Source organism: Oncorhynchus masou, chromosome 18 (genome assembly GCF_036934945.1).
Source record: "Oncorhynchus masou masou isolate Uvic2021 chromosome 18, UVic_Omas_1.1, whole genome shotgun sequence".
In the NCBI taxonomy this organism is placed as follows: Eukaryota; Metazoa; Chordata; class Actinopteri; order Salmoniformes; family Salmonidae; genus Oncorhynchus; species Oncorhynchus masou.
Genome location: NC_088229.1, coordinates 28,953,519 through 28,969,427, shown reverse-complemented (window position 1 = coordinate 28,969,427; position 15,909 = coordinate 28,953,519). Strand labels below are relative to the sequence as shown.

Here is a 15,909-nt window from a genome sequence, read left to right as displayed (position 1 = left end):
GTTATAAACACATCTTCCCTAGAGGAGAGTGATGTTATAAACACATCTTCCCTAGAGGAGAGGAGAGTGTAGAGAGTGATGTTATAAACACATCTTCCCTAGAGGAGAGGAGAGAGTGGAGGGTAATGCCAGAAACACATCTTCCCTAGAGGAGAGAGTGGAGGGTGATGTTATAAACACATCTTCCCTAGAGGAGAGGAGAGAGTGGAGGGTGATGTTATAAACATCTTCCCTAGAGAGGAGAGAGTGGAGGGTGATGTTGGAAACGCATCTTCCCTAGAGGAGAGGGTGATGTTAGAAACATTGGTGGTGGGGCTGGTTCCATTCTTTACAGTAAAATCTGAACTGAAAACATTATCACCACCATGCAATACATTGTCGCTAGAAATTTTAATTGGTGTTACTTTAAAGAGATAGAATGCGGCACTTGCAGGAAGATGCATACTGATCACACAATACATAGAGACATACAGTGCCTTGCGAAAGTATTTGGCCCCCTTGAACTTTGCGACCTTTTGCCACATTTCAGGCTTCAAACATAAAGATATAAAACTGTATTTTTTTGTGAAGAATCAAACAACAAATGGGACACAATCATGAAGTGGAACGACATTTATTGGATATTTCAAACCTTTTTAACAAATCAAAAACTGAACAATTGGGCGTGCAAAATTATTCAGCCCCCTTAAGTTAATACTTTGTAGCGCCACCTTTTGCTGCGATTACAGCTGTAAGTTGCTTGGGGTATGTCTCTATCAGTTTTGCACATCGAGAGACTGAAATGTTTTCCCATTCCTCCTTGCAAAACAGCTCGAGCTCAGTGAGGTTGGATGGAGAGCATTTGTGAACAGCAGTTTTCAGTTCTTTCCACAGATTCTCGAGTGGATTCAGGTCTGGACTTGGCCATTCTAACACCTGGATATGTTTATTTTTGAACCATTCCATTGTAGATTTTGCTTTATGTTTTGGATCATTGTCTTGTTGGAAGACAAATCTCCATCCCAGTCTCAGGTCTTTTGCAGACTCCATCAGGTTCTTCCAGAATGGTCCTGTATTTGGCTCCATCCATCTTCCCATCAATTTTAACCATCTTCCCTGTCCCTGCTGAAGAAAAGCAGGCCCAAACCATGATGCTGCCACCACCATGTTTGACAGTGGGGATGGTGTGTTCAGGGTGATGAGCTGTGTTGCTTTTACGCCAAACATAACGTTTTGCATTGTTGCCAAAAAGTTCAATTTTGGTTTCATCTGACCAGAGCACCTTCTTCCACATTTTTGGTGTGTCTCCCAGGTGGCTTGTGGCAAACTTTAAACAACACTTTTTATGGATATCTTTAAGAAATGGCTTTCTTCTTGCCACTCTTCCATAAAGGCCAGATTTGTGCAATATACGACTGATTGTTGTCCTATGGAGAGTCTCCCACCTCAGCTGTAGATCTCTGCAGTTCATCCAGAGTGATCATAGGCCTCTTGGCTGCATCTCTGATCAGTCTTCTCCTTGTATGAGCTGAAAGTTGAGGGACGGCCAGGTCTTGGTAGATTTGCAGTGGTCTGATACTCCTTCCATTTCAATATTATCGCTTGCACAGTGCTCCTTGGTATGTTTAAAGCTTGGGAAATCTTTTTGTATCCAAATCCGGCTTTAAACTTCTTCACAACAGTATCTCGGACCTGCCTGGTGTGTTCCTTGTTCTTCATGATGCTCTCTGCGCTTTTAAAGGACCTCTGAGACTATCACAGTGCAGGTGCATTTATACGGAGACTTGATTACACACAGGTGGATTGTATTTATCATCATTAGTCATTTAGGTCAACATTGGATCATTCAGAGATCCTCACTGAACTTCTGGAGAGAGTTTGCTGCACTGAAAGTAAAGGGGCTGAATAATTTTGCACGCCCAATTTTTCAGTTTTTGATTTGTTAAAAAAGTTTGAAATGTCCAATAAATGTCGTTCCACTTCATGATTGTGTCCCACTTGTTGTTGATTCTTCACAAAAAAAATACAGTTATATATCTTTATGTTTGAAGCCTGAAATGTGGCAAAAGGTCGCAAAGTTCAAGGGGGCTGAATACTTTCGCAAGACACTGTATAGGAATGTGTATTGGGTATGTCCTCAGTATAGGCCATTAAGTGTTTGGGTGCTAGTGTTCATCTTTACAATGATACGCTTTGTGACAGCATTCTATCAACTAAAGTTGTCACGCAATGAAATACAAACCAAACAATTGTTTCCTCCTGACATGCATCAGTGGATGAGCAAATTTGTATATATTCTGTTTTCCTTCCTGTCCCTTAAACATGCTTCTATTTTCAGAGGAAAGAAAGAGAGGAAGAAAGAAGCACACTGAAAGGAGAGTGTGACAGATGGATAAGGTGAGAGGGAGACAGACGGAAAAGGCACATTTCAGAAGAAGGCTGGAGAAATCGGGATACAGCCTTTCACTGAAAGTGTCCCATTTGAAAGGACAGACGAACAAAAAGGCATCATGGGGCTTTGACCCTCCACTGACCTCTCCATTCGTATTGCCTCGGTCTTCCGAAGCTTCTCCTCCCAGGTCTCATTGAGCTCAGCAATGATTTTCTCAGATTCCTGAGGCCAGATTGGGGAGTGGCAAGAAAAAGAATACATGAAGCATACTGTTATTATTCAGTTCATCTAATATGATAAAATCACCTTATTAGGTTCTATATCCTGAAGACCTTTACTCACAAAATCTTATGGTGAGAATATCAAGACTTAACTGGGGGTCAAGCCAAAACACCCAAAACCTGGGAATGTCATGTGCTCCCTAGTCCTGCCATTGTGTTATGCTCTCCTTGTTCATCCCTACTAGCACCACTGGCTTGCTCACGACCATCTGGCTCTAAAAGCAGGAAGTATGGCCATTAGCCAATAAATTCAACTCCATCCTTTGTCAAGGGTTAACACCCCAACCATCTGTTGTTCTGGATACAGACACTGTCCCTTGGCTCAAAATAGAAAGTCCATGCCTGTGTCCCAAAAGATACCCTATTCCCTGAGAGTGCACTAGTTTTGACCAAGGCCCAAAAGGCTCTGATGAAAGGTTGTGCACTAAAAGGAACAGGGTGCCATTTGGGACGCATATACGGCTCATGGATGGGCCACTGGAAGGAGATTCAGCAGATTATGAACATCTTTTACAAAATGTTTTGTTTGAGGGAGGCACGTGAAATCAGCTAAATATATTCAGTTACACAATGCTTATGATAGATGAATCTCCTAAAGACACATGGCAACACTCAGTTCTATTATCAGTTGAATGTCAGACTAGGAGCAGACATGATCCTGATGACCAATTTATTTCACTGTGCTAATATGAGCAAGCAGTGTGCACTCAGGATATTTTCTGACGCTTTTTACGCTTAATGGCCACGAAGACCAGATCTATTTTGGTCCTATTTCCTCCCCATCTGCGTCGGCGCCCGACGTCATTGGATGACAGACTGGCACCATGGTAACCATGGAAACTGCAGCTCATAATGACTGTATGTTGCCATCCTATGTGTTCCCTCATCAGCAGCGAATGAGGGCGAGAGAGGGAAAGCCAAGGGAAGATATAAAAGAACAGCTGAAAACTGATAGCTTGAGAGGAAGATATTAGTAAGAGGGCCGCTTTTCCAAAAGGGTCTTGACATCAAATGGACAGATCCATTGTTGAACAAAAATTGCTGCACTTTTCCAAGCTGAGTTTCCACACTAATGTTATATCCCTCCATGCATATTTCTTACATCTTCAGAGGACTTCCATTTGAGGAAACAGACGAAGAACATGGGGAAATTCTGGACTTCCTATCTTTTCACTTAAAAACGGGAAAAGTTAGGGTCTACATTGGTTTAGTTCCACTGTTTATGTCCTTACATAGTTTAGGGGTCTTATCCATTTCAATGCCATTTAATTATGGAATTTAAAAGTAAAAAATATAAAAATGCAACATGTAAAGTGTTGGTCCCATGTTTCATGAGCTGAAATAAAAGATCCCATAAATTTTACAAAATGCACAAAAAGCATATTTCAAATTTTGTGCACAAACTTGTTTACAACACCTCTTTACGAGAAGATCCATCCACCTGACAGGTGTGGCATATCAATAAGCTGATTAAACATCATGATCATTACACAGGTGGACCTTGTGCTGGGGACAACATAAGGCCACTCTAAAATGTGAAGTTGTGTCACACAACAATGCCACAAATGTCTCAAGTTTTAAGGGAGCGAGCAATTGGCATGTTGACTGCAGGAATGTCCACCAGAGTTGTTGCCAGAGAATTGATTTCTCTCTACCATAAGCCGCCTCCAACATCGTTTTAGAGAATTTGGCAGTACGTCCAACCGGCCTCACAACCGCAGACCAGAGCCATTGAAGAGCTGGGACAACAATCCACAGGCCACAATCAACAGCCTGATCAACTCTATGCAAAGGAGATGTCTGCATGCGGAAAATGGTGGTAGCACCAGATACTGACTGGTTTTCTGATCCACGCTTCTAACTTTTTATTTAAAAGGTATCTATGACCAACAGTTGCACATTTGTATTCCCAGTCATGTGAAATACATAGATTAGGACCTAATTATTCTATTTAAATTGACTAATTTCATAACATTAACTCTAACTCTAACTCAGTAAAATAGTCCATCGGTATATAGCCCACCCAATTTATCTACCTCAGCCCCATACTGTTTTTATTTTATTTTCTGCTCTTTTGTACACCAGTATCTCTACCTGCACATGTGCATCTGATCATTTATCACTCCAGTGTTAATCTGCTAAATTGTAATTATTCACTCCTATGGCCTATTTATTGCCTAACTCCTCATGCCTTTTGCACACAATGTATATAGATAATTTTTTCTCTCTCCTATGTTATTGACTTGTTTATTGTTTACTCCATGTGTAACTCTGTGTTGTTGTCTGTTCACACTGCTTTGCTTTATCTTGGCCAGGTCGCAGTTGCAAATGAGAACTTGTTCTCAACTAGCCTACCTGGTTCAATAAAGGTGAAATAAAAACAAATAAATACAAATATTTTCAATTGTTGCATATTGTGTTTATATTTTTGTTCAGTGTAGCTAGTACTGGGGTTGGGGGGGATACTGTACCTTGAGTCTCTCGATGGCCTCTTCCCCTCCCGGGGTGGACATGATGCGCTCCTGGATACTGGTGACCGACTGTGGGCCAACTAGGCTACAGAGCGAGCCAGAGGACGGCGAGGCTGTCAGGGAGCCGATAGGGGCTGTGGAGAAATGGCCAGGGCGTTGGTTCTCTGAGGCTAGCAAGTATCTATGCTTATTGTTGTGTATGTCTTTCAGGTCTGAGTCAACAAGAGGCGAGAGAGGCAGGGTCCCAGGAAAGGGAGGAGGGTCACAAAAATGACAGGAAAAGGAGAATATGGGGAAGAGAGAGAGAGAGGGAGACAGAAGGACAAAGGAGGAAAGACCAGTGTAAGACGCACATTGCACAACAAAGGATCCAAGACAGACAACCAGCACAATGGTCAGTTACACAGAGCAGCAGTTCTCCCCAGGTGATTAAAAAGTTAAAGGACGTTGTTTTTGTTGAAATCGGTAAACCATTCCATTCAACGTCTCGCAAAATGACAAATCGAATTGTTCATTATTTTTGATGGCCACAACGTTTTTTTTTGTCAGGGAATTTGCAGGACTTATAATCTTAAAAGGACACACATTACTGTGGCCAATGAACAGATCCCTCCATCTATCATTACAATTGGGAATTCAATTTGAATGGCAATACACTTTTCAAATGCACCTACCAACTTCAATCAGTGACAGATAACAAAGTAGGATATGTCATAATGGTAATGTAGTGCACCTAAACAGAAACTTTGTTTCTTTAACTCCAAAATATATACTGGTGTGAAAACTGCTAACATACCAACTGGAGGAGGAGGGGGGTTATAGGCAGCCAGAGGGCCAAGGAGGAGGAGGGGGGTTATAGGCAGCCAGAGGGCCGGGGAGGAGGAGGGGGGTTATAGACAGCCAGAGGGCCAGGGAGGAGGGGGTTATAGGCAGCCAGAGGGCCAGGGAGGAGGGGGTTATAGGCAGCCAGAGGGCCAGGGAGGAGGGGGGGTGGGATGACTGTTTGGAAGTGATATAGATGGAGACACATGCTGCCAAAGTTCAGACTGCAGTGAGAGTCACTTCAACTTACCCAACAAACAAGAATAAGTGAAAAAACACCCGCACACACACACACACACACACACTGACAGACAGAGCCGTCTGTCTAAATGTCAGCCAGCTCCTCTCTACAAAATGGCCTCAAGGGCGTTTCAGGTGACTGCCCTCTAAACCTCACAGGAAGACAGGGTCTCTTATGACAGACTGAAACCTCCACATATTGACTAAAAATTAAATTTGAATGACAGGAAATGTGGTAAAAATACTTGGTAAAAATGGCCACCGAGCAGCAGCGCATTACCATCTATTTCGTTATGCTCCCATGCTGGCAATTTTTGCAATGTCATAATGCAGATGGTACGGAGCACATACACTTCAATTTTTATCAGAGCGTATAATGGCCATGTGGAGCAGTCAAAGGACAGGAGAGGGGGAAAGGGTAAGGAGTTTGGGGAATACAGCTAAAATAAAGCATATGCTCGCTACAAGAGGACTGAATTCCGTCGAAACACAGCAAACGTCTAGATAACACACATCTAATCGGCTACATAGAAATGAGAGCATGCACCTTTCCTCCTGTAGCTCAAAGCTTCAATTTGAGAACTTAGTAGCATTCTAATGTCTTGATCATTGTCACCTGCAATGGATAATTAGTAAAACAACACAAGCTTCATCGGCAAAAAAAAAAAAAGATTTTCAAAGATGGGTTAAGGACCCAAATGGTAAGTAATGATGTGGGTGGGGGGAAAAGACAGACAAGTTATTAAGATGGCATTAGAAGTTAAAGCACGATATTGTCTATTGTCTAGTGCCTTGGTTGGGATATACAACACATGGCCAAAAGTATGTGGACACCCGCTCGTCGAACAGATCATTCCAAAATCATGGACATTAATATGGAGTTGGTCCCCCTTTTGCTGCTACAACAGCCTCCACTCTTCTGGGAAGGCTTTCCACTAGATGTTGGAAACATTGCTGCAGGGACTTGCTTCCATTCAGCCACAAGAGCATTAGTGAGGTTCGGCACTGGCTCGCAGTCGGTGTTCCAATCAGTGGAGGCTGCTGAGGGGAGGATGGCTCATAATAATGGCTGGAAAGTTGTTTTGTTTTTTTAACCTTTATTTAACTAGGCAAGTCAATTAAGAACACACTTTTTTTCAATGATGGCCTAGGAACAGTGGGTTAACTGTCTTCAGGGGCAGAATGACAGATTTTTACCTTGTCACCTGGGGGATTCAATCTTGCAACATTTCGGTTACTGGTCCAACGCTCTAACCACTAGGCTACCTGCCACCCATTGAATGAAGTCAATGGAATGGTATCAAACACGTCAAATACATAGTTTCCATGTGTTTGACATTATTCCATTGACTCCATTCCACCCATTATTATGAGCCGTCTTCCCCTTAGCAGCCTCCACTGGTTCCAATTCATCCTGAAGGTGTTCGATGGGGTTGAGGTCAGGCTCTGTGCAGGCCAGTCAAGCTCTTCTACACCGATCTTGACAAACTTTCTGTATGGACCTCGCTTTGTACATCAGGGCATTGTCATGCTGAAACTGGAAAGGGCATTCCCCAAACTTTTGCCACAAAGTCGGAAGCAGAGAATCGTCTAGAATGTCATTGTATGCTGTAGCGTTAAGATTTCCCTACACTGGAACTAAAGGGCCAAGCCTGAACCATTAAAAACAGCCCCAGACAATTATTCCTCCTCTACCAAACGTCACAGTTGGCACTATGCATTGGAGCTTTACACCACTCCAGCCGACGCTTGGCATTGCGCATGGTGATCTTATGACAGCGTCATGTTGAAAGTCACTGAGCTCTTCAGTACGGGCCATTCTACTACCAATGTCCCAATGTCTGTCAGCGACGGGTGTGGCTGAAATATCCAAATCCACACATTTGAAGGGGTGTCCACATACTTGTGGATGTATTTGGATTTGAGCCTGCTAATAATTCTGCCTCACCCCCATCATTCAAAACAAATAGCAAGCGCAAAAGCATGCTAACCTAGTGGCATTCTAACCCGTCCCAAATAGCATGTAATCAAAACCCTTGCACATCTGAGAATCCATACAACTAGGCTTATCTTTTGCATTTACATGCAAAACCAGGAGGGTTGTTTTCAGGAAAAGGGTGGGTGCAACAGCAATGATTAGCTATCAGTAGCAAAAGGAGCGAGAGTGAACCCCACCACAAATATACACACATTTGCTTCCACTTCCAGGGCAATCATCACCCATAGGCTCAACTGAGGGGCAGCAGGAAGAAGATAAGGATCAGAGGTGAGACTAGTAGACGAAGTTAACTGGGAGGCAAAGATTAAAGACATTTCTGACTGGGCAGAAGGAAAGGGGACTGCTTGATGAGGATGAGATGACATGCAGTAGACATTAAAACGGTGGATTATTCATTGTCACATGTTATGTCTCTACCCTCTCTCTATACATGTATGTGTAGCTATTGTAATATGAACATAAACCATTGCCATTAACTACCATCTAAGATGCATATTGGGGATTTAGCGTGTACCAATCAACAGTCTATTTTTTTTAAAGTTATTTTATTTAACCTTTATTTTAAAACAAATTCTTATTTATAATGACGGCCTCCCCCGGCCATACCCGGACGCCACTCGGGAGCCCAAAATTAATGTTTTTGAATGTCTTAACTTCAAGAAATCAATATCTAACATATATTATGTGCTTATTTATTGCAAAACAATAATCATGCCTCGTCATATTAGCGATAAAACAATGACACGACAGGTACGATTTCAATGTCATGCTACATCTAGTTTGGCATGTAGAGAACAGGCAGTGGTGTACAGGTAACACAACAGATACAAAGAAGATGAATTAGAGAAAGGAGATCAGAGTGAAGAAGAGAGAGAGGGGATGTTGCCAGCTTGTGTTGGCCCACTGAGAACAAGACTACATCCCAATAGTCTCTCCTTCCTTCTGAAGTGTGCATTCGCTCACTACTCCCCACACATTATAACGCATTCGACTGGTCTAGAAAGACTTTCCATATATCATTTACTTTCAAATCCATGAAGGGAAGTGAACAAGTGCACACTTCAGGAGAAAAGAGATTTCGAGCAACCTAAGAAGGACGAAATGCTCGTCTGAAATGTAGACTGTGACTGAAGGTGGCATTGTGATGTGGCACACTCACTGTCCAGGATGTCTCCCAGGCCCTGGGCGCGGAGCAGGTCCTTCAGCCGTGTCACCTCGTCCTTCAGCTCGCGCACAAGCTTGTTGTTGGGGTCCTCGTTGATGACGGCATTGCACTTGATCTGCTTGGCCCGGTCAGCGTAGCTAGCAAAGGAAGTAAGCAAAACACATTTACTACAAATCATATTGGCGTAGAATTGGGCTTGTTCATCACTGCAGCTAATGTTGAAGGCAACTGCCAACTGGCTGACCTACAAATCACTTGCCTCATAAATAACTACTCATTACTATGTAGATCAGTCAAACACTATTTACCCACAATGCATTACAGATAGCCAACTCAAATACGCTCATTGTCTCCTGAAAAATCTGACTTAAGACAATGATTATAATAACTACTAATGTATTTAGCCCCACCAAATCTCACTCTGCATTGCAGTAACACAATGAAACCATACAGTAAAATAAGTAAATATGAACTAAATTTTACAGTAATAATGCATTTTGTGATGTTTCAAAGAGGTGAGCCCTACCGAAGTGTGCTGAGGGTTTCATCATAGTTGATATCTGCAGGACTGAGAGCGGCTACCATGGCTGTTCTGGAGTTTCCACCTGAGTGAGTGAGAGAAAGAGATTGGAACAAATTAATTCCATTGTCACAAATTGCGTACAAAATAATTTACATGTCAAGGTGCATACAAGGTCATTCCTGTGAAAGCATCAAAAAAGCTTAACTCTACAGTGTTATTGTGGATATGGATACTCATTGCTATACAGTTTATACGGTTCTATACAGTTTATTCTTAGACTGAGCTGATACAATGACAGGTGAATGTGCATTTTGGATACACACACACACACACACACACACACACACACACACACACACACACACACACACACACACACACACACGTATGCCCAATGAGACTTCTAATTGTCTACCCATGTTGAAATACAGTTTGCAGTTAAAAAAAAGAAAGAAAAAGGCGTAGAGTAATATTTTTTCATCATGTTACAGTATACACAGGTTTTCATCTTGACTGACAGGCATATGCCATTCACTTAATGGTTTACATACATATAATCTAGTGACCGTAATGTATCTCTCATATAATGCAGTTCAACAGTTGGCATTTAACTATTCTTACCTAGGTTCTCCCTAAGCAGCCATGTCAGAACCGAGTCTCTGTACGGGATAAAGTCAGTTTTCTTCTTCTTCTTGCTCTGTGTCAAACAAAACCAATGTTAGAGGGTGATGAACAAACAAATGGATGGATGGATGTTAGTTTCCCAATGTAAGATGGAAAGAGTGATGGAGGAGAGGCTGAAGGGAAGTCTACTGTAAAATGGCAGCATCTTCACACTAAGTGCATTAGCGGTGGTGAAGAAGGAATAGAAGCCTGATTTCTGATGATTTTGTTCCAGTGCAAAGATTGTGTAGGTTCCTCCAAAAAGTAAAATAAAATAGTATCCGTCAGACGCGCTGAATACAATGGGTTTAGACTTTACTGTGAAATGTTTGCTTATGAGCTCTTCACAACGACATACAGCTAAAAGTAGTAACACAAGAGGAATAAAATACACAAGAACGGAGCTTATATACAGAGAGTACCAGGACCAGACCACTGTGCAGGGGTACGAGGTAGATATGTACATGAAGGCTGGGTAAAGCGACTAGGCATCAGGGGAAACACTGAGTGTACAAAACATTAAGAACACCTGCTCTTTCCATGACTGGCTGACCAGGTGAAAGCTATGATCCCCTATTGATGTCACTTCAAATCAGTGTAGATGAAGGTGAGGAAACAGGATAAAGAAGGATTTTTAAGCCTCGAGACAATTGAGTAATGGATTGTGTATGTGTGCCATTCAGAGGGTGAACGGGCACGACAAAATATTTAGGTGCCTTTGAACGGGGTCTGGTAGTAGGTGCCAGGCGCACCGATTAGTGTCAAGAAACGCAACGCTGCTGGGTTTTTCACGCTCAACAGTTTTCCATGTGTATCAAGAATGGTCCATCACCCAAAAGACATCAAGTCAACTTGACAACTGTGGGAAGCATTTGTGTCAACATCAGCGAGCGTCTCTGTGGAATTATTTCAGCAGCTTGTAGAGGCCATTCCCCAATTAATTGGTTTAGAATTGAGGTGGTTCTGAGAGCAAAAGGGGGAGGGTGGTGCAACTCAATATTAGGAAGGTGTTCCTAATGTTTTGTACACTCAGTGTATGATTAGAGTAAAATAACGAAAAGAGAAGCAGCAGAATATGATGAGTGTGAAAATACATGTGTGCGTATGTGTGTGTTGTGTCGGTATGCGTGTGTCTGGCGTGTATGTGAAAGTGTGTGTATGTTGTGTCGGTGTGCGTGTGTATGTGAAAGTGTGTGGGTGTTATGCGAGTGTCAGTGTAGTGTGTGTGAGTCTTTATACATAGTCTTGTGAGTGGGCAAAGAGTCAGTGCAAGATGGGGTCCATGCAGATAGTCCGGGTCCATTGCAGATAAAATAAAGGTGATGAGTCAATGGAGAAAAGGGGTCAGGTGACAAAATGACACCTTAGCACTGAGACAAAATATTGCCATAACCCATCTCTTTTTGGATCAGTGGTTTGAAATGACTGAACACACAAAGGGTTACCTTGCTGGTAGTGTAATCCTGGGTATGCAAGTAACACCACGGGAAGAGGGAAAGAACAGAAGAGCAGACCAAGTTACAACATGCCTTCCTCATGAGTAAGAGGATGACAGAGGGAGAGCGAGGGAGGGGGAGATAGAGGAGAGAGAGAGACAGTACTCACCACCTCAGCCAGGGCAGAGATGACCTTCCCTAATGTGGTCAGAGATTTGTTGATGTTGGCTCCCTCCTAATAAAGACAAGCCACATAGCAAATATCAATTTAATTAGACCCTTAAATACATAGCTACTTGGTGTATTTGTGGTATGTTGCTTAAGAGTGGCCTACATGCATAATAATAATAATAAAATTTAGCAGATGCTTTCATCCAATGTGACTTAGTCATGCATGCATACATTTTTCTTATATGGGTAGCCCTAGCGGGGATCGAATTCACAATTCTGACGTTGCAAGTGCCATTCTCTACCAACTGAGCCACAAGGGTCCTTCCTACCTTTAGCCTGGTGCCTTTGGCTCCAGTAGAGTCAGCTCGCTCACTTCCTGCCAAGTCCACCAGACTGATTTTGCTGACCTGGAACGGGTTAGATGGGAACAATTAGTTTAGGACTAACACACACACACACACACACACACACACAATCAGAAACAATATATCCATTGCCTCACGTAATTATTTTCTTTAATTACATTCAAAATAAACAGTAGGAAAAATAATATCCTAATCATGGAAATTGCAGGTATAGCTAAATATTTTACCCAATACAACTAGTTCATAACAAACTGCATACACGAATACAATATTAATAACCAAAACAGTTGCAATTCTAAACCAATTAATACCTAAACATACACTGTTGTCAAGTCAACTGAAGAGCGACTTCCACACAGAAATCTGATAGTATCACACAACAATAGACATTGTGTGTATACTGACAGTGGCTCCTTTGTACCTCCATCATAATCACAGGAAATGTGGGGAGGTCAATTTGGGATCTCATTCCTCTCACCTTTTCTGTGGAGAGGTCTGTCTCACTGTCGTACTTCCTCTGTGTGAAGACGATGGTGAAGACAGCGTGGGATCTGCTGCTGGTCTCGTTCATGTTGGTGGCTGCCACCGTCCTGTAACAGAGTTGACACATTAGTTGAATCAAATGGAAAGATGTGAAACCCATCGTACTGCTATCTAAAGTCTATTGAAATGGTTTGAATGTTGATGTAAGACGTATATGGACACGTGTTGTGCCCGGAGTATTGTTCTTCAAGGAAAGACTTTTGTACAATATATTCAGTACTTCTGCATTTCTCATAATTACAATAAAATATCAAAAACATCATTAATACAGTATTTAAGAAAATCCCTGGTCAAGACATTTTCAATACCATACCAAGCTTTAAAGCTGTTAACGCACACACACACACCTTGGGCAGTATACCGTATATCGGATATTTGGAAATGGCCACGGGATGGTTTTTGAATACCTTTGAAACAATTAAGACTTTTTTCAATAAATTTTAATATTTGTAACTACTTTAAGTAAATAACTGCAGTCAACTTATTAGGAGATAAAGCAGATTGCATTCTTCATGAAACTTACCATAGTTACCCAGAACAGTTGAGCCAGATTTAATTATTTTTATTTTACTAGGCAAGTCAGTTAAGAACAAATTCTTATTTTCAATGACAGCCTAGGAACAGTGGGTTAACTGCCTGTTCAGGTACAGATTTGTACCTTGTCAGCTCGGGGATTCGAACTTGCAAACTTTGGGTTACTAGTCCAACGATCAAACCACTAGGCTACACTGCCGCCCCAGTCATGTGCTTGTAAATACCACAACCGGAGAAAGCAGGAGCAGGTGAGTCCAGCTGTGTATTGACAAGGGACGCGTTTTATATTGAAACTCAAGTGTTTTTTTGCCCAGAGGCGTACTAAAGTTTTCCTTCATAGAAAATTTATTAGCGCAACACATTCGGCAGAAAATACCTTCATTTTAATCAGATGACAACAGAAGAAGTCGAACGCTATTTTGTTGGCAGCTAAACAAATAAATGAGCTTACAATTAAAAAGCAAGGTCTTTTTTGCAAAAACAATGCATGGCCATCATATTCCAAAAGAGTATCATAGGAAATGTAGATGGCTACATTCTTTAATGTTTGGCTTAAAGTTAATCTTGCACTTTACCCGTGAATAGTAGGCTAAACCGAAAAGTACCAGAGAAAAGTAGCTACACATCAGTCAGAGTCCTGTCTGCTAATAGAATGCCCGTTCGTGAATTCCAATCTGAGTGGAGAAGTGCAACTGAAGCATAAAATGAGTCTAATGCCGAGCAGAAATTACAATAAGAAGCATTTTAGATTCGCGTTTAAAAAACGCAGCAAGATATACATGCTAGTTATCTAAGTGGCTGAATTAATAAGGTGACGGGGCATCTTATAGTGTTAGCTTGCTGCCATGTTTGAGAAATCTGTACAGCTGCCACTGCGATCTTGATTTCCTTGTGTTTTTTCCCCTCATTCTCCTCTCCCCTTCTTCTCCAAGCAGAGCAGGCAGGCCCGTTGCACTAACAACTCCAGAATCCACACAGACACAGCTTGTACACATGCTGCTCCATATCCAGTACTGTTCTTTCTTCAGACAACAATGGGTCAAAAAACTTTGTTCATTTTGTTCATTTTCATGTCTCTCGTTCACATTCCCTTGTAAATGTCCAAACTCAAAAAATATTTGGTAGCTCCCACACACAAACGCGTTTAACTTTATGATCTGGATTGCCTGTCTTCGCAATTTGTTTTTCTTTTGCACTTGTTAGCATATCTAGCTAGCAGCCTACATTGAATTCACTATTACCTGTGCTCATATTGCTAGCATTCTGGTGATAGACACCCAATGGGCTATTTTGCCATTTTTGGTGCCCCCTTGGGTACTAAGCCGGTAATACTGTAAATCACAGGATGAGAGAAGAATGGTATGATGATATGATACCACCCAACCCTAATAAACATGTGGGATATACACAAAGGAGATATGGCCTTTACAACCCACATTCCAGACAAAAGCTCGCCGAGTCAATAGCAGAAAATTAAAGCAAGGTTCACTTCCACACGAGAATGCACATTCCCGTGACACAAACGCATGCGCAGCCAAGAAGGTAGGCATGTGTACACACACACACAGTCCCAAAAGAAGAGATACCTGCCTGAGAGTTTGGGAACCGTGACCAAGCTACTGCTTTAACAACAATCCAGTCAACCACATGGGCTCCACTACTACTCAGCTTAAAACAGGATAATAAACTCACTGAAAAGCATGACTTTAAGCAAATCCATTTTTAAGAACGGTTTGTTATTTGATTCTTAAATAATATGATCATTTGTGTGCATTTATGTCCAACAACCTCCCTCCCCACGCACTCCTCTGTGCATCCCTAATTACACCCTATTCCCTATTTAGGGCCTACTTTTGACCAGAGCCCACAGGGAATAGGGTGCCATTTGAGATAAAGCCCCTGGGTAGGTCTTGTCCTGACGCTGACCTGGCCTTGTTGCCGGCGTCCATGAGGTCGTTGATGTCGTTGTAGGAGGTGACTGCCAGCTTGGACAAGTCCTCCACGTAGGGCCCCAGCAGGGGGTGCTCTCGCACACGCAGGTTCCCTTTGTTCTTCGGGTTGAGCAAGTCCCGCACCCGCTCGCAGTAGATCTCCATGTAGCTGACCTAGAAGTGATTGAATTACAGATTGAGTATCTATTGGCCATGGCCGACAAAAGCTACAGTGAAGCCTTGACATCAGAAACATACAGCAACGGTACGGGATGAAGTTTCCACTACATACAGATCCAGGATCAACTCCCCCAATCCTAAACTCACCCCAGATCAACATCTAGGGGCAACTTTACCATAATCATATATGACAGTCAAGAAGAGGGTTTTCAAT

General features: G+C 42.2%; 1 protein-coding gene across 8 annotated transcripts in view; it reads right to left on the bottom strand.

The window, feature by feature from the left end:
* kif1b (kinesin family member 1B) overlaps positions 1 to 15,909 on the bottom strand; it is a 109,952-nt gene that overhangs the window by 50,998 nt on the left and 43,045 nt on the right. For 4 of the 8 annotated variants that reach the window (XM_064922892.1, XM_064922897.1, XM_064922894.1 and 1 more), the window contains exons 6-15: positions 15,511 to 15,689; positions 12,986 to 13,097; positions 12,472 to 12,549; positions 12,141 to 12,206; positions 11,981 to 11,998; positions 10,494 to 10,569; positions 9,876 to 9,954; positions 9,344 to 9,486; positions 5,124 to 5,335; positions 2,514 to 2,593 (exon numbers count right to left, since the gene is read on the bottom strand). In XM_064922892.1, the coding sequence (XP_064778964.1) occupies positions 2,514 to 2,593; positions 5,124 to 5,335; positions 9,344 to 9,486; positions 9,876 to 9,954; positions 10,494 to 10,569; positions 11,981 to 11,998; positions 12,141 to 12,206; positions 12,472 to 12,549; positions 12,986 to 13,097; positions 15,511 to 15,689 (1,043 nt within the window). The remainder of the gene's footprint in view (positions 1 to 2,513; positions 2,594 to 5,123; positions 5,336 to 9,343; positions 9,487 to 9,875; positions 9,955 to 10,493; positions 10,570 to 11,980; positions 11,999 to 12,140; positions 12,207 to 12,471; positions 12,550 to 12,985; positions 13,098 to 15,510; positions 15,690 to 15,909) is intronic. The other 4 variants (XM_064922896.1, XM_064922899.1, XM_064922895.1 and 1 more) reach the window with 3 other exon arrangements.